Source organism: Triticum aestivum, chromosome 2D (genome assembly GCF_018294505.1).
Source record: "Triticum aestivum cultivar Chinese Spring chromosome 2D, IWGSC CS RefSeq v2.1, whole genome shotgun sequence".
Classification (NCBI taxonomy): domain Eukaryota; kingdom Viridiplantae; phylum Streptophyta; class Magnoliopsida; order Poales; family Poaceae; genus Triticum; species Triticum aestivum.
In genome coordinates this window covers 483,872,991-483,892,033 of record NC_057799.1, presented here as the reverse complement: position 1 = coordinate 483,892,033, position 19,043 = coordinate 483,872,991, and the positions used below count along the sequence as shown (strand labels likewise).

At 51.4% G+C, this 19,043-nt stretch overlaps 1 protein-coding gene across 1 annotated transcript; it reads right to left on the bottom strand.

Moving 5' to 3' along the window:
- Nucleotides 1–10,244: 10,244 nt before the first annotated feature.
- On the bottom strand, nucleotides 10,245–12,933 carry LOC123053983 (phenylalanine ammonia-lyase-like). Its single transcript, XM_044477615.1, has 2 exons — nucleotides 12,376–12,933; nucleotides 10,245–12,252 (listed from the first exon to the last, which is right to left on the bottom strand). The coding sequence occupies exons 1-2, from the start codon at nucleotides 12,768–12,770 to the stop codon at nucleotides 10,506–10,508; spliced, it is 2,142 nt and encodes a 713-aa protein (XP_044333550.1). The 5' UTR covers nucleotides 12,771–12,933; the 3' UTR covers nucleotides 10,245–10,505.
- Nucleotides 12,934–19,043: the final 6,110 nt, after the last annotated feature.

Below are 19,043 nucleotides of genomic sequence, written 5' to 3'. Positions count from 1 at the left end.
ACAACTTGCCCAGAAACACTTGAGGAGTCCCACGCCACCAGGATCCCCCCATATGTGCCTTCAGACAGAGTAACAGCGTGATCTGTGAAATTCATGGGTAGGAACGATCTCAACTTGAACGGAGTGAGGGAGGCCAGCTTCGTTTCCTGCAAACACACGACACTAGGACAACAAGAAGTTATGGCATCACGGACGAGCGAACACTTATCGTCGTCACCGAGGCCGCGGACATTCCAGCTTAGTATCTTCATAGAGAAACATTGTGCAAGCAACCTGAGAGAAAGAGCAAGCAAAGCATAAGAAAGCTAGAAGAAACATGGGGCAGAAAGCAAACATGATATCTCTTGTTGGAAAGGAAACAAACTCGATACATATTAGAGCAGTACAGACTGAAGCAGATAGCCACAACCACTACAAAGACAGCAGGCACACGACTACGACTCGATTGCAAATCCTGGACTAGATAAGATGAAACACTAACAAACATAGATGACAGCAAAACGGCGGTCTCAAGCGTCAACCACCGACTGACAGCAGAGGAATTATGCATTTGGGGTGTCGAGGATGCGCACAGAGGAAGCAGAGGAAGCGCTGACAGAAGGGGAGGCAGGCGCCTCGCCCAAAGCAGCAGATTACGCGCGGGTCCTGGCTTGGTCGAGGATGGCTGAGGCGTTGAGGTCACAGCCTTGGGCGATCAGCTTGAGCTTGCTCCTGGTGAGTGGAGTCAGGGTCGCAAGTAGAGGAAGCTCCAGGAGGCCGGCCACAGCCGGCGCCTTGGCCCTGGCCTTCTTGCGTCGGTTGGAGGAGCCCGGGCGCCGGGAGGGGCCGCTGCTGGAGCTGGAGCCAGACTCCATCGCCTTGCGCTTGGCGGCACACTCCACCGGGCTCACCTGAACCCCGTCGTATGCCTGCTGAATGCGCGGGCTGCACCGCGGGGACGAGGCAGCAGGCGGTGCCACCCCACAGGAGCGGCCACCAGACTGGGGGCGATCACGTCGTTCTCCACCAGAGGCAGGTCCGACCCCCGCAGATCCAAGTTAAGATCCAGCATGGCCGGAGCGCCTGGTGTGACAGCAGCAGAACCAGGGGCGGGAGGAAGGAGCTGCAGCACGGCCTTAGAGGCGAAGAAGTCATTTGCTGCAGGCTCGCGCGGCAGATCGCGACAACTGCAGAAGACGGTGGCCACATGCGGGGGGAGCGCCGCACAAGCGCCATGGATGAGGTCAGTGGCAATCACTGGAGAAGGCTGGTTAGTGGGGAGGATCCCTGGCTCAGCCCTAGGAATATAGTGGAGAGGCCTGGTGCAGATGGGCCGGGTAGTAAGGATCTGATGAGCTTGAAGGTGTGCCTGGACTGGGAACTGGGCCGCAGGAGGGAGGGTGTTTGGGTCCATGGAGGAAAGCAGCGGGCCAGCCATTGGAAGAATGTTGGCAGGCACATTGGGCTTGGGCGGGTTGCGGGCCTCAACAGAGGGGAGCAAGGGCAGAGTGCGCGGACAGAGCCCACCACCCACCTCCTTGGGCCAGAATTTGAAAAGCAGGGATCGGCAGCTTTCCCGCGCAAGCTCCTCTGTGAGATAGTTGAAGCAAGGAAAAAAACATCGCCCACGGTCACCGGCCGCACCGAGATGAGCCCAGTGATCGCCCGGCAATTGGTGAGCTCCAGCGTGAAGGAGAAGCATAGCGAGTCAATGTCGAACGAGACCGTGACACGCGGAGTGCGCACGTCAGCCGCCAACAACGAGGAGTAGAGGCAGAGGCGTAGCTCGTCCTCATGCAGAATCTGGTCCGCCGATGGAAAGGAGAAGGTGGCGCCTTTGATGAGCTTAGGTTTAGCGGAGAGCCTGAGCATGGCGAGGCAGTCGTCCACCTTGGCCATCTGCGGGTGCAGAAAAGCATGGAAGGCCCGGTCTGCCATTCCTTCCTCCGCCGTGTAAGGTGCGGAAGAATGAGCGAGGGGATGACCACAGCGCGGCGGTGCGGCCGAGCGCGCGTTGCTCCCGCCCCCGCTCCCGACGAAGCGCGGCAAGGCGCCCGGCCGTGGCTCGCCCACACCCCCCTCCTCACCACGGCAAGGTGGTGCAGTGGGTGCGCCGAGCGATCGGGCGATGTCCCAGATCTCATTGATGATCACGTCGGCGTAGGTGCCATTGCCGTCGACGCGGTGGAAGGTGAGGTGGTGAGGTATGTGGTGGAGAGCTTCCACCTTAACCAGGACGAAGATGCTTGAGAACTCGCTGCCATGGAGGCAAGCATGCACGAGGCGGAACAGGCTGGCGAATCCAGCAACACTCGCTGCCACCCCACGCCGGTTCCACAGCTCCAAAGGCATCTTCTCGAGAGACAAGCTCACAACATGGCGGTAGGCAAAGGAGAAGGCGTTGTCGTCGGCATTGTGAGGCAGGATCCAAACGGTGCGATCCGCCAGAGCGAGAGGGCTGGCGCGCAGGGCCGCAACCTACTCGGACTCCCGCTGGAAGATCACGAAGGCAGTCCCCACAGTGGCATCAGCGAAGCGCACCGCCGTGATGCCAAGGTGGTGACGGAAAACGAATTTGAGCCAAGGCAAGAAGGCAGCTTTCGGGGGGGTGATGTTGACTAGGCAAACGAGGGAGTTTTGGTCCGGCACCATGGGGTAGTGCACATCCAGGGAGGAGGGGCGGCCATGCACAACAGGCTCCATGAGAGGGGAGGGTGGGCTAGAAGAGCTATGAGGAGGAGCGAGGGCGCGGGAGGGAGAAGGCTAGTCGAGGGCGAGAGTGGGGTGAGCGGATGGGTTTGGGCTGGTACTTAAGGCCGGGGCGGAGCGGCTGGAAGGAGAGTGAAAGAAACAGAGAAGGCACTGATAGCTAAAATGCCCAACTAAGCGGCACGTCCAGCAAACAGCCGGATCCCGGCAATCGCGGCGGCGGTGGCTGTAGGCGAGGCATCGGAAGCAGCGCTGGGACAGGTCTTTAGGCCTTCCAAATCGAAAAGGGCGATTTGGTGCAGAACCCAAGCTTGCAGGAGGTGGATACGGTGAATCTGCATTAGACAGCAGCACCTCTCTATAGCTGGGGACGCCAGGCGCGGTCAGAGGAGAGGAAGGGGAGCCGGGGGTGGCAGCCGAAGCGTTGCCAACAGCTACGGAGGAATCCGAGCGTTGAACAACAGCGGGTTGGTCACCAGGAGGCGGTGCCAGCAAAAGGCCAGGATTATGGGGGAAAGGGCTAGCATGCAATTGATTGCATGTAGGCGCGCAGCTGCATGCGCGAGGGCACGACCCGTGCAAAGCGATGACGGGATCCGCAGAAATCTGGCCATGCGGGAAATGCGCTATCGATTGACTGCCAACCTGGCGCAGATGAGACGAGCACGAGGGGCGCGGCCCAAGGACAGAAGGCAAGAGAGCGTTAGCCTGCCAGATCCGGCCGCGCGCGCCAAGGCGGCTAGACGAGACCTCACGACACGCAGAAGGCTCCAGGGCGAAAAGCGACATACTAACAGAAAGGAAGCCAGAGCTCCAGGGTTCGTGGAGCACGATCTCCTTGGCAATGTACTCATGTGCGACCTAGAAGAGGAAGGTGCCACGCCGGCGCGTTTGAACGCAATAGCCGTTGGCCCATCCCCCAAACCAACTGACCAAGAGCGAAGCGAAAGCCTTAGGAGAGAGCAGCACACCGTCGGTGAGGACTGTAGCGAGCACGCCAGCATGCCGGCAGCGTCCGGTGACAGCCTCAACCATACCGCACCCATACTTGGCCAACATAGCATCTTCGAACTCGGAACCATCCATAGACCAAGCCAGGGAACGAAGCTGGGAGGGAAGCTAGGGCTAGAGCTAAGGAAGCGAGTTGAATGACAGGAAGCCGGCGGGGGGTGCAACAAAGGGCGAGGAAAGCAGGGGGGATCGGGTTGCAGCACAAGCTCACTCTAAAGAAGAAACCAACCCTTACGGACCTTACCGGCGAGGGCCGACGTGCAGCTGTCGCTCCAAGTGGTTTGGTCATGAGAAGTCAGGGAGCGTCTTTTCCGTAGCCAATCGGTCAGCTCTTACAAACACAGGGCGGTCCAATGCGTGCAGACATGTGCACATTCTTGTTTGAGCTTGAGTCTATAGAAAGAGATCGTCGAGGACCTGATCCGACGAAGGAAAAGAACCCCGGCTTGTATCAGTATACCCAATATGATCACACTACATGTGAATCTCTGGAGGTGAAAATGCACGTGGACAATCGAGTTGTGGAAGCAGTTTCTCTGAACGAGTGAAGAACTTTAGATTAATTCATATGTAATTTACATCCGTGCAAGTCCAGGCTGAATAAAGTTCACTCTGTAATATCGCGGTTTTAGTGAAGTTAGTTAAACTGGCTGTTTGCCGAAGCGAAAAACATGCAAATTCCTCAAAATTATTATAGCTAGATGTTTTTAGTGATCTTCAGTTATAAACTAGATTTTTTGAAACCATTTGGTTGGTGGCTTAAATTAAGTTGAACATCAACGCCCATGCTAATCAGGGAATATCCACAATTTTCTTCCTGAAACATTCTCGCACCATGGGTGCTAAGGACGTAAGACTGGCAATTGCCTAATTTTGACCTCATCTTTGTTGACGCTAGACTTGTTCTGCGAGGATGTTAATATTTGACTTGACCTATAGTTGCCAACAACTCCACCACCAAATCATCATTGTTCAAGTTGTTGACCATTGACTTACTAACATTGGTCAAAATTCAGATTTCACGAACAACTGCATTTTTTCCCTTGAACGAACAACTACATGTGTTGAGTGTGCTTAAGAATCCTAACAACCCAAAAATATTACTCCCTCAATTTCTCCTCAAATCTTAATCATAGATGAGAGGGCTCTTTGCCACATGAGGGCAGGGTTTTAGCGAGGCATGTATGGCAATTCATATTGTCTGCTTATTTTTTAGTGCCCTTTAAATAACATGTGAACCTGATATTTGGTTTAGTGAACATTTTCATTGACGAAAGAAACTATTTGTGTTCGGCCCCTAACAAAGAATTGAAAATCTTCTATCCAAATTAAATATGTTCATAGCACCAAGTTAGGAGAACATCATATTATGTGCTCATCTTACATTTCAGACTGAAGCTGGTAAATAGAACACTTAAATAGGAACAAGTGGGTACAAGACTGAGAATTCAGAGAAGCCATCACATTTTGTCGACGAAAGCGGAACTAGCCACTATGGAGATAACAACGACCAGTGACTATATTACTACGTAGGAACCATTTTAACTTCTTTTTAGAACTAATTAGTAGTCTACCGAGAGGTTGGGTTACAATCGAGCAAATAGACTTTCTGAAGAGTATCCGGAACCTTGCCTATCAGCGTCAGATTACCATTCCTCCTTGCTTTAGCTGACAGTTCGTGAGCCAGACTATTACAATTCCTCCCTACGATGTTGATCTCACATGGGAAGTTAGAAGCTTCGTTTTTATGTCAACCAACAGGGAGAAACAGTTGGATCGGTTCGTTAAGCCTTCCTGGAGCTCCGTCCCCACTGTCGTGCTATCAGTTTCCATCACCACTGGGTCCTTATACAATTTTCCCGCTCCAGAACTCCATCCATTTTAACTTCCTGATCCCTGTCTATGTTGGTTTATCATGTCCATGGACTTTATGGCATAACAACAATAGATTCTTTGCGGTCATGTAAACACAATAGATTCTTTGCACTGTTTGAAGTATCCTCAAGAACCACCAGACCATTGATCTAGAAAAAGGGACAAGTATATTTATCATGAATATTTATCGGGCATTGTATCCTTTTTTGAAACTGGGCAAAAGATTTGCCACTTTCATGGATTAAGAAGAAGGTTTAGAGGTTTTGGCCAAAAAGCCGAATTACAACACATTACTCTTGTGGCACTATATTACTCAAATACCTTGCCCCTGCAAGACACCATAGCTTGGATACATCTTTGATTCTAGCAACAAGAACCCCTACCGGCACCGCGGTGTTACGGAACACACGTGCGTTTCTCTCGTTCCAAATTTCCCACGAGATAGGCATAATGAGGGACATCATCGGCCGTCTAGATTGCGACATATTGGAATCAATAAGGTTCCACCAGGCCTTTACCGAATGGATGGCCATCCAAGTAGAAGGGTGCACATCCACCAAGCTAAGCCAAGACTTGATCATTCCCCAAACTCGAACCGTGTAGCGGCACTGGAACAGTAGGTGGGCCGCGGATTCTTGTTTGCATAGGGGGCAACGGTTGCAGTTAGGCCAACCCCGGCGTTGAAGCCTGTCGACCGTCTAGATCCTTTTATTGATAACTAGCCAAGCAAAGAATTTGCATTTGGGGGGAGCCCAGATCTTCCACACCAATTGTTACATGTTGGAGTCAACCAAACCCAGGAACTGGGCCTTGTAGGCCGAGGATGCAGAGTAAATGCCATCGTTAGTGAGTTTCTAGGAAATAGAATCAGCCATCTCGGGGTTTAGGTGCACCGTAGAAATCTTCTCCCAAAGGTTGGTGAACTTGGTCAGATGTCTACTGGAGGTGATCTCGTCCGTGTTAATTTGGTAGGCCCAGAAATTATTCTGCAATGCCTTTTGAACCGAACAGCCCCTTCTTTTTGATAGATCAAAAATCTTCTGCGCGATGTCTGTGGGCCTCAAACCATCGAGCCAAGCGGACTCCCAGAAAGAGGCCCGAAGACCATTGCCGAGAAGCACCTTGGTGGCAGCCGCAAAAATGTTTTTATCATTCTCGTCGCAAGGATTGCCCAAGCGAACCCACGGCTTCGGCGGATCCAACCATTCTGCCGAAAGCCACCAGATGCGAAGCGCAGACGCAAACTTCTTTAGAATTAAGATGCCCAGCCCCCCATGAACCTTGGACTTGCAGACCTGCATCCAGTTGATCTTGCATTTGCCACCAGTGACCTTGTCACAGCCAGCCCAAAGAAAGGCTCGGCGAAGAGAATCAATCTCTTCCAAGACCTCAATCGGTAGGTTTAACGTTGTCATATAGTATATAGCGATAGCCGTGATGACAGACTTGACCAGCACCGCCCTTCCCGGAGGTGCCATGAGCACGCCCAGCCATGGAGTAAGCTTGGCCACAATCTTGTCCTCCAGGTACTGGAAGTGGATCCTATTTAGCCTCTTGACCGACAGTGGCAATCCGAGATACTTCATCGGGAAGGTAGATCGGTTGGCCGGAAGGAATGCAGTATATCATTGTACCCTTTAACTTACATGTTAGAAGTTCTACTGGCTACCTACCACTACCAAAGCATGCAATTGTATTTTTTGGCAACAAACTAGCAGCTTTATAGGAAGATTACAAAACACCGACTTTTAAGGAAATACAATTTCTTTTCGGGATTGAATAAGGAAATACAAAGAAAAAAAACACGGTTTGAAGATGACTACTTGACTGTGATACGTCTCCAACGTATCTATAATTTTTGATTGTTCCATGCTATTATATTATCCATCTAGGATGTTTTATATGCATTTATATGCTATTTTATATATTTTTGGGACTAACCTGTTAACCTAGAGCCAAGTGTCAGTTTCTGTTTTTTTCCTTGTTTTCGAGTATTGCAGAAAAGGAAAACCAAACGGAGTCCAATTGACCTGAAATGTGACGGAGATTGTTTTTGGACCAGAAGAAGCCCATGGAGCATCGAAGATGGGCCAGAAGAGTCCCGAGGCACCCACGAGGGTGGGGGCGCGCCCTACCCCCTGGGCACGCCTCCCTACCTCGTGGCCGCCTCGGAGACCCCCCTGACTTGTTCCCGACGCCAAAAACTCTTATATATACCCAAACATCCAAAACATAACCTAGATCGGGAGTTCCGCCGCCGCAAGCCTCTGTAGCCACCGAAAACCAATCTAGACCCATTCCGGCACCCTGCCGGGGGGGATCCCTCACCGGTGGCCATCTTCATCATCCCGGTGCTCTCCATGATGAGGAGGGAGTAGTTCACCCTTGGGGCTGAGGGTATGTACCAGTAGCTATGTTTTTATCTCTCTCTCGTGTTCTTGATTCGGCACGATCTTGATGTACCGCGAGCTTTGCTATTATAGTTGGATCTTATGATGTTTATCCCCCTCTCCTCTCTTGTAATGGATTGAGTTTTCCCTTTGAAGTTATCTTATCGGATTGAGTCTTTAAGGATTTGAGAACACTTGATGTATGTCTTGCATGTGCTTATCTATGGTGACAATGGGATATCACGTGATCCACTTGATGTATGTTTTGGTGATCAACTTGCGAGTTCCGTGACCTCGTGAACTTATGCATAGACGTTGGCACACGTTTTTGTCTTGACTCTCCGGTAGAAACTTTGGGGCACTCTTTGAAATTCTTTGTGTTGGTTGAATAGATGAATCTGAGATTGTGTGATGCATATCGTATAATCATGCCCACGGATACTTGAGGTGACATTGGAGTATCTAGGTGACATTAGGGTTTTGGTTGATTTGTGTCTTAAGGTGTTATTCTAGTACGAACTCTTGAATAGATCGATCCGAAAGAATAACTTTGAGGTGGTTTCGTACCCTACAATAATCTCTTCGTTTGTTCTCCGCTGTTAGTGACTTTGGAGTGACTCTTTGTTGCATGTTGAGGGACAGTTATATGATCCAATTATGTTATTATTGTTGAGAGAATTTGCACTAGTGAAAGTATGAACCCTAGGCCTTGTTTCAACGCATTGCAATAACGTTATTTGTGCTCACTTTTATTATTTTTACCTTGCTGTTTTTATATTTTCAGATTACAAAAACCTATATCTACTATCCATATTGCACTTGTATCACCATCTCTTCGCCGAACTAGTGCACCTATACAATTTACCATTGTATTGGGTGTGTTGGGGAACTCTTTGTTATTTGGTTGCAGGGTTGTTTGAGAGAGGCCATCTTCATCCTACGCCTCCCACGAATTGATAAACCTTAGGTCATCCACTTGAGGGAAATTTGCTACCGTCCTACAAACCTCTGCACTTGGAGGACCAACAATGTCTAAAAAAAAAGATTGTGTAGTAGACATCAGACTGCTTTCTGTTTCTCATACTGAGTTCGAGATTAGGACACTGCTAGTTGACATCTTCATTTCATGCAACACAGACGTGTTAGTTGGCAGGGTACGGTGGCCGGTGCAGAGGGACATACATACACATCTCGTGTATGGTCAATGTATGCGTGGAGCTATTGATGCGTGTAGATTGAAGAACACCAAAGGGAGTAGAATACAAGCACGTGCCACATGCATGAGCAGTCAAATTTGACAAATTTGACCTGTGAACGAAATCAAATCACAAAATGAACTGCCCGTGATACTATTTCACGCGGCTGACCTTTTTGTGTGACGCCCGACGCGAAGGCGCCACATTACACTGTGCAACGGCTCACAGATAGGCGCTACACACCTGGCCAGCGTTGCACCCCAGACTGCCTAAAAATTGCTAAGTCATTGTGCAGAGCCTAAGAGTTAGGCGCTGCACTATATAGTGTGGCGCCTAGCTCTCAGGCGCTGCACTAGTGGTTGCACTATAAAATGAAGCAACCACTAGTGCAACGCCTAGAAGCTAGGTGCTACACTGTATAGTGTGGCGCCTAGCTCTCAGGCGCTGCACACTGACTTAGTAATTTTCGGATGACACCGGTGCGACGCTGGCCAGGCGTGTAGCGACTATCTATGAGGCGTTGCACAGTGTAGTGTGGCGCCTTTGTGTCGGGCGTCACACAAAAAGGTCAACCACGTGAAATAGTTTCACGAGCAGTTCATTCTGTGATTTGATTTCGTCAATAGGTTAAATTTGTCAATTTTGCCGCGTGAGCAACCTTACAATCTTCATATATATTTCATGCCTACGTATGACTAGAACTGAAAATTAGTGCAATGTTCAGAAGCACAGAGAAACTTCATGTGTATGTACCCTGTGTTATGGGCTGTGATCATTAGTGAATTAATAATCAAAAAATGGATTCATAGGTATGCGGTGGTACAATAGTTGAAGAACGCCAAGTTAAACATCGTTGTGTCCCTCCATAGAAATCCAGACTGAAAATTAGTAAGTAGAATACTGAAACAACAAAACCTAGATGGGAGATTGGGAATTCAGAGAAGCCCTCATCCCGTTCAGAGAATTCAAAGAACTTATTACTGACCGGTGACCACCTAGGCATGAGTTTTACTTTCTGAATCGCCGTACACACACCATAAGAAATTCCAATCGTTGGTTCTTGGACTATCGTCACGAGGACCAGTTGATCCCAAAAAATGGAGGCAGTAAATTTATCATGAAAAGTTAACACACACGCTGCCCTTTTAACTTACGTACATCATAAAAGTTCTACTGGCTACCCAACACTACCAAGTCATGCAATTGCAATCTTTGGCAATACATTGGCAGCTCTAGAAGAACATTGTAAACATCAACTTTTAGAATATATAATGAAAAAACAGTATTATCATAAGAGCCTTCAGAAATCTGAAGCACACTACTCTTCACTTTCTCGATCCTCTATTTAGCAGATAGGGAGGGGCTCGCCGTTCCACTCCTTGAGGCACTCAAGCAGTGCATCGATGTGCTTGCCCTGATTCATGGCAATGAACACCTTGTCCACCTCTTCGCCAGGAGACCTTGTCTTCTCTCCAGTCAAGTACTCCGTTCCAAGCTCCTTGCGCACGAATCGGTAGAGCGGGTACGACCGGCATTCGGCAATACGGTTTTGCTGTGCGGCAGTGCCATTCTCCACGGCGCTCCTGGCAGCCTCAACCTCCTTTGGCAGCACTGCCCGAAGCTCCTGCTCGAACGTGGCAAGCTTAGCAAACACAGATGTCTCCACGTCGCGCTCAGCCTCACCATTTGCCAAGGCATGCTCCACAAGAACTGCACGCATCTTCTGCATGAGTGGATAATTGGCGCTACAAGGATCGTCTGCGTACGCAAACACTGCCTCACGGTCGATTGTGAGCAGAAGGTCCTTCTCGCAGAAGCGTGCGTTGTGGAGATTGCCATTGGTATCGGTGCTCAGTGTCTTCCTAGCCACAGTCTTCACACAACTCTTGACAGCATTCTTGACATTCTCCTCAAGGTGGCGGAGGTCGATTGCCTGGCACAGCGCGACCAAGAATGTTGAGGACATGAGCTTGAGTATGTCAATGGCCTCGGCGGTCTTCCTTGAGGAGATGAGACCAAGAGAGTTGACATCTTGGTTGTGCTGCTCCGCACTCTGGACATGGTTGGTCACAGGGTTGCCCAGGAACTGAAGCTCGGAGCAGTAGGAGGCCATGGCAATCTCGGCACCCTTGAAGCCATTGTCCAAGCTTGGGTTGCGCCCACCGGAGAGGTTGGAGGGAAGACCGTTGTTGTAGAAGTCGTTCACCAGCTCTGAGAATTGGGCAAACATGAGCTTGCCAATCGCAGCAATGGCAAGCCTGGTGTTGTCCATGGACACACCGATGGGTGTGCCCTGAAAGTTACCACCGTGGATAGCTTTGCCACGGGAGACGTCGATGAGTGGGTTGTCGTTGACGGAGTTGATTTCCCGCTCGATCGACTTGGTGGCAGCACGGATAACCTCAATCTGAGGGCCAAGCCACTGCGGTGATGTGCGGAGTGCATACCTATCTTGCTTTGGCTTCATCAATGGGTCAAGCTCACCGAGCTTCTTCGCGAGCATCATGTAGGAGCTGCCTTCAAGGATGTGCTCCATGATAGCGGCAGCCTCGATCTGTCCAGGGTGGTGCTTCAATTTGTGGGTCAAGTGGTCGGTGTACTCGGGCTTGCCGTTCATCACCTCGCAGAAGACGGCTGACAGGACCTCGGCAAGGAGGCTAAGGATGTTAGCCTCGAAAAGCACCATGGATGCAAGCCCTGAGCCCACTGCCGTGCCATTCACCATGGCTAGGCCTTCCTTAGGTTGCAGCTCGAAGAACCCATGTTGGATGCCGGCAATCTTAAATGCCTCGGCGGCATTAACCTTGGTGCCATCTGGAGCGGTCGCCATGGAGTTTGGGCGGCCGGTGACCAGGCCCGCGATGTATGAAAGCGGGACGAGGTCACCGGATGCGGTGATCGTGCCCCGGAGCGGCAGGCATGGTGTCACGTTGGCGTTGAGAAGCGTGGCGACCGTCTCCAGGATCTCGAAGCGGATGCCTGAATATCCCTGGAGCAAGGTATTGACTCGGACGAGCATCGCCGCCCTCGTCGCCGCGGCAGGCAGGACGTGACCGTCGGTGCCGGTGCCGAAGGCTCCCGCATTAAGGAATCTGAACTCAAAAGCAATCACGAAAAAATAAGGTTTCCATAACTCAATTCATAGTCTGGTACACATAACTACTAACAGAAATGCTTAACAAGAAGTAGAACTGGTTCTGCGGTTTAATTCGTACCGGATGAGCTCTCTCTGCAGAGCGCCGCCCTCCTTGGTCCTCCGGTGAGAGGTTGCGCCGAAGCCGGTGGTGACACCGTAGCTGTCGGTGCCGTTCATCATGCTGTTCATGACCCAGTCGCTGCTCTCCTTGACGCGGCCGCGGGCGGACTCGTCGAGCTCCACCCTGGTGTCGCTGCTGGCAGCCACCGCGGCGACCATGGCGATGGTCAGGCTGGCGCCCTCCATGGTCACCACGGGCCTTCGGTACTCCTCCACCATCCGCTTCACCGCATCCAAATGGCTCCCCGAGAGCTCCTCCGCCGCCTTCCCCCAGTTCAGTGGGTCGGCCCGCGCCGGCTGCGCCACGCACAAGCCATCGCCGTTGGCGGCAACGTGTGCATTCTCGCACTCCATCGAAAGATGCAGAGAGGTACTAAAGCAAGTGAGCTAGCTGGACGCCGGCAGGGGTATGTGTATCTGGATTCTGAAAGTAAGCTGGCTAGACGCCGGCAGATGTATGTGCTGAAGAGGAGCTCAGCTGCAGATGAAGCTGAGGCTCTTTGGAGGGGAAAGGAGGGAGGCGAGGGATTAAATAGGCAGCTGAGGAGGTAGGTATGAGATTTGGTTGGTGAAGAACTGGACGGCGGGGTTGACCACTGGATTGGCGGGTGCGGAGCTCCTGTCGCCACGGGATCGCACGGAGCGGACTGCGGGTGGTGGCTACGCGCGGTGGTGGCTTCGTGGCAGCCGGACTCAGTCGACGTGGGCAAAGCAGGAACTGGTTGGTGCGCGTCGCGCGAGGGGGACGGCGGTTGGTGGCGCGGGGAGGTTTATCCGGCATGGTGGCACGAGGGGGAAGAGAGCACGCCGGGCCTTTTCGTTTCGTGAGGGGCGGTGCGCTGCTGACTTCCTCGTCCTCCATTTCCAGGTCGAGCGCCAGGTTCTCGTCGGATCACGCACGAAGATGTACTGCTGTGTGTTTCTTCAGTCTTCCAGCACCAGAGTTGTCTATCTTGCGGTCGGGAACGTTGGTAATGGTATATGCACTGATGAACATAGCAACGTTTTTTCATGCGGTTTCAGCTTAATCTATCTATCTATAGAGATACTAAGCTTGCATGATTTCAAGCGTCTGTAAGGTCGTGAGCTGTTTAGTTTTATTTCTCCTTATCCTTTCTATTTTTATTTTTTTAATTCATTAGCGCTTATTAGAATTTGTGTGCATTAAAAAGCAAAAAATATATTAAAATTCACATTTCTTTTTAGATTCATTTATTACATTCGTAGATATTTTTACCATGATGATTTTTTCAGTTTGTGAACTCTTTTTAAATTTGAAAATTTATTTAATTTATGAACATTTTTTTGAAATCCATGAATATATTTGAAATTCCTGAACATTTTCTAAAATTTAGGTTTTTAAAATTCACAATATTTTTAGAATCCTTGACCATCTTTTAATTAAACTAACATTCTAAATAAATGATAGGCGATTTTTTTCCGAGCTAGCAGTGGGGCGAGGGGAAAAAAGACTAAGTGAGCGAGAGGAGCAAGAAGGCAGCTGTGCGAGAGAGAACTTCATGACTAGTCAATTTGAGTGTTATAGCAGCAATTACATGGTTTCAATGTGGAAAAGGAGCAAGAGGATCAAACCACCACCATCGGTTGACACCAATGCTGAAACGAGTGAACACACACGAAAAACACCCACCAAACGACTACATTCTCCTCTTGGAACAACTAGTCTCCAACAACAACCCAACACGATACACGAACCGAAAAAATCACCACCAAAACATAACTAAAACACAAGTCAACATAGATAAAATTCAAAGAAAACAAATGACCACAATGATCTACCAGGCATAAAAGAGTTAATCCCACGAGTGAAGAACGGTGCGGTGAAGCACACGTCAGCCTCTAGTTCTTTTTCATACATGCACACATGCTGAAGTAACAAGTGTTGATTATTATTGTTATTTTTGTTACCAGAAAACAATTTAGTATTAATGCATGATCAGTTGTTCAGCACAGCAGTCGCATGAGATGCAGTACCACCTAGTGTTGATTGCTGAAAGCCGGCGTTACCTCTATTTAAGTATGCTTCTTAATTTTGGAGGCTTCCCACACTCAATTAGGGTGTTTAATTTTTTTATTTGATTCACGATTTTGACTGGATCAACTGTTTCTCAACCAGCTCTGTCATTCAGTTATGGTATTCAGTTTTGGATTTGATTCAAAATTGTGACTGGGTCAATAATTTCTCAAATTAATCAACGTCGAGCGTGTAATATATTCAATTTTGGATTTGATTCACGATTATGATTGGGTCAATGATTTTTCAAATTAATCAACAACAAGGGTGTAAAAACACATCACTCCTATGCACCCTTTCAACATCTAAAAAGAAGAAGCGCCAACATGTCATGTTGTAGCACAAATATAGTACATGCGACTAGCAGGGCAAAAAACTTTCCCACATTAGTATTAGTTGATTAGCGGATAAACCGAATCACATCAACAATAAAAACCACCAAAACACCACATTATATTAAAAAAACACTTCATCATCTTCCTCACGCACCAAACCAAATTTTGTCTTTATGAAATGCTAATAACATCAGCGGTGCAACGAAGCACGTTCAACCCTTCTAGTTGATACGATGATAGGACAACCGCTGGGCTACGAGTTATGAACGTGCAAACTTTACTCATGTAAAGCATGTTCTTTGTCAATACTAGAACATCTAAAACATGCAGGGCGGCTACTAACACCGTCTAGTATAAATAAACTAAACTAGCGATAAAGAAATCTTAAAACGAGAAGGAGGTAGATTTGCTTAGCTAATGAAGGTGGGTTTATGCCGTGGAGAACCGAGGTCGTTATCTGCTAATGCTCCATGAGGTTCCACTAGTACTCTTTTTGGGGTGTGAAGAACCCCACGTACTCTAAAGCAAGACAGCACACATGGCCATATGGGGCCCGAACTCATCTATCATGATCTCAATCGAGTGCTTGTTTTTCCTATTCTTTTCCTGCTGCTTTCCTATATGAACTAATTTGCTTGCAAAGGGTGACGGTCCACCGATCAGTCCTGCTACGGTCAGTCAGTCACGAGTCCCGCGACAGAAACACGCCGATGATGAACTGTTTCCATGGTGAGCTCCACTGGTCTACTGACGCTTCCTCTCAAGAGCTGCAAACCCGATTTGTTCCCGTCTTGATCGTCCGTGCAATTTCGTATCCAAATGAGTGAATGACGAAGGATATTCCGGTCTGAATGTAAGGCCATTCTGATGCAAACTTCCGGTCCTCTGGTGTGAAGCTTCGTTCCTCATTGCACACTTGACTGGGCAGACTTGACTTGTGTTGGACAGACTTGAGTACTACGCTGCAAAGGGTGAGATCTGATCAGTGATCGGTCAGGCACGGAGATCGGGCTTCATCGCGCGCGTCTGTGGCCACGAGGACGAGGCGCGCGTTGCGCGCGGCATGTGGCCTGTTGCCTCACGGTCACGGGTCACGAGTTCCACGGCAAGTGGCGTTTGGTTTTTCTCTTGAACCTCGATTGCTCCTCCGTCCTCGATTCCGGCTGTTCCTCCGAGAGGAGCCTCCAAATGGCATGTCATGTCGGTCACCCGCGTGCACACGGTGACCATGGATGCACCTCGAGACAAATTGCTTCCTTGAGATTGCTCTGGATCTAGTTTAGGACATCTCCAACCGCATACTTCATGTCAGTCATGTTAAGAGCATCTCCAGCCGTTCGAGCCCTCAGGACGCCAAAAAGAGCCGTCAGGTGCTGAACCGGCGTTTGCTTGGCGCGTGAGGGCGGCTGCGTTCCCAGACGACGCCCCCGAGGCCGCCGCGAAAAGCGCGCGAACTCGGCGATATTTCATAGAATTTGTACAAACTCGGTGATCTGGCACAAACTCGGCGATATTTGATAGAAATTTGTACAAAAACAGATAAGCATGCAAACTACGCCTAGCCCTGCTACGCCGCGGCCGCCGCCCGCCATCTACATGCCGAGGAGCCTGTAAAAACGGGTGTAGTCGTCGCCGTCATCGTCGCGCGCCCCGCCAGAGCCGCCGCAGTCCCTGCTGCACCCCTGGCCAGGGTCGCCGACGCGCGGTGGGGGGTTGGACGGCCCGGCCTCGCCCTCGTCGTCGCTGTCGAGGACGGTGACGCCCCTTCCTCGCGTCCACGACGCCGGGCCTGGAGCTCCGCGTATGCCTGGCGCTGGCGGAGCACCTGCTCGCGGACGTAGTCCTCCTTCGGCCACTTGAGGGCGGCCTCGTCGTCGGGGGCCAACATGTCCACGTGCTCCAGCTTCACGGGGAGCAACCCTGGCTCGGGCTTCGGCCGGACCAGGTGGAGGGAGCGCGGGAGGGGCGGCCACCCTCGTTGATGACGAGGGCGCCGTTGCGGGTGCGGCACCGAAGCGGGGTCTCCTCTGGCTCCGGCCTGACGGGGCGTAGCACCGGCGAGCCGGAGGAGAGCGAGTCGGAGCCCGACGAGGAGGACATCCCTGGCTCCATTTGCCGCGGCGTCCAGGAGCTGCCGCGGCGGCGAGAGAACAACGGGCGCGGCGGGTACTCGAGGCGCGCCGTGTTCTCGGTCTCGATGTAGTCGAGGACGGCCTTGAGGGTGCGACCGGGCAGGCCCTACCACTCGCGCCACCCGTCGGAGTTGAGGCGGCCACGGGGGATGGTGCCGTTGGCGGAGACAATCTGCTCTTGGCTGCGGCGCTCGAAGTACATCGTCCACAGCGTGTGGCTTTCGACGGCGTACCTCGGCTCATTCCACTGCGCCTCCGTCAGCAACGCGCGGATGCGGGCGATCTCGGCCCACCGTGCAGCCCCTTCGGGCACCGGTGGCACCGGGACGCCGCCGGCGCTCAACTTCCACACCCCCGGCACACGCATGTCCGGGGGCGCCGGGTAGTCGGCCTCGTAGAGGAGGCGCCTCATCCGCGTGGAGATGGCGATGGCCGAAGCCGTTCGCCTCCGCGGCGTCGCCGGGGTACCTCTCAGCCATTGCTCGTCGGCGGGGAAGAGAGGGGAGTGTTGCTTTGCGTGGCTCTACGAGGCGAGGTGTGGCGACTATGGCGTTCACCGGCGGGGAGATCGGCTTTTATAGCCGAAGCGGGGCTGTGAGAGTCTGCATGCCGAGCGACGCGTGGCGGGAGCGGGCGGGACACGCGTCGGTGGCACCGTCACCGCGCCGCCCGTGAGGCATCAATGGAGGTTGACCGGCGCGGCAGCCTTGGCCAGCCTTGGCATTGATTCCCGCGGGAACCGAGGCGATGAGGACGACGAAGCGGCGTCTCATTGACTCGGCGGGCCCATCCCCATTCGTGCCAAAAACGCGTCCCCTGGCGCCCCAGCGCGCCGGGTTCGGCCTGGGTCCGGCGGCGCCAGTTTCGGTCCCGATTCAATCGTACACTAATGATACACGCAAACGTGTACGATCAAGATCAGGGACTCACGAGAAGATATCACAACACAACTCTAAAATAAAATAAGTCATACAAGCATCATAATACAAGCCAGGGGCCTCGAGGGCTCGAATACAAGTGCTCGATCATATACGAGTCAGCGGAAGCAATAATATCAGAGTACAGACATAAGTTAAACAAGTTTGCCTTAAGAAGGCTAGCACAAACTGGGATACAGATCGAAAGAGGCGCAGGCCTCCTGCCTGGGATCCTCCTAAGCTACTCCTGGCTGTCGTCAGCGGCCTGCACGTAGTAGTAGGCACCTCCGGTGTAATAGGAGTCGTCATCGACGGAGGCGTCTAACTCCTGGGCTCCAACATCTGGTTGCGACAACCAGGTAGAATGGAAAGGGGGAAAAGAGGGAGAAAAGCAACCGTGAGTACTCATCCAAAGTACTCGCAAGCAAGGATCTATACTACATATGCATGGGTATATGTGTAAAGGGGCCATATCGGTGGACTGAACTGCAGCATGCCAGAATAAGAGGGGGATAGCTAATCCTGTCGAAGACTACGCTTCTGGCAGCCTCCATCTTGCAGCATGTAGAAGACAGTAGATGGTAAGTTCACCAAGTATCATCGCATAGCATAATCCTACCCGACGATCCTCTCCTCGTCGACCTGTGAGAGAGCGATCACCGGGTTGTATCTGGCACTTGGAAGGGTGTGTTTTATTAAGTATCTGGTTCTAGTTGTCATAAGGTCAAGGTACAACTCCGAGTCGTCCTTTTACCGAGGGACACGGCAATTCGAATAGATAAACTTCCCTGCAGGGGTGCACCACATAACCCGACACGGTCGATCCCATTTGGCCGGACACACTTTCCTGGGTCATGCCCGGCCTTGGAAGATCAACACGTCGTAGCCCCACCTAGGCACAACAGAGAGGTGAGCACGCCGGTCTAAATCCTATGCGCGCAGGGGTCTGGGCCCATCGCCCATTGCACACCTGCACGTTGCGTACGCGGCCGGAGAGCAGACCTAGCAACCTCCATTTCAAAGGAAGTTGCGTTACGCGGTCCAACCCGGCGCGCGCCGCTCAATCGCTGACGTCACGAAGGCTTTGGCTGATACCACGACGTCGAGTGCCCATAACTGTTCCCGCGTAGTTGGTTAGTTCGTATAGGCCAGTGGCCAGACTCAGATCAAATACCAAGAACTCGTTAAACGTATTAATTGATGTAACC

What these genes read in the sequence shown, in the direction of transcription:
- LOC123053983 (XM_044477615.1), bottom strand. Translation starts at nt 12,770, where the DNA reads ATGGAGTGCGAGAATGCACACGTTGCCGCCAACGGCGATGGCTTGTGC. An exon ending in CTGCAGAGAGAGCTCATCCG is followed by an intron (nt 12,253 to 12,375) that starts GTACGAATTAAA and finishes TTTTGAGTTCAG; the next exon opens with ATTCCTTAATGCGGGAGCCT.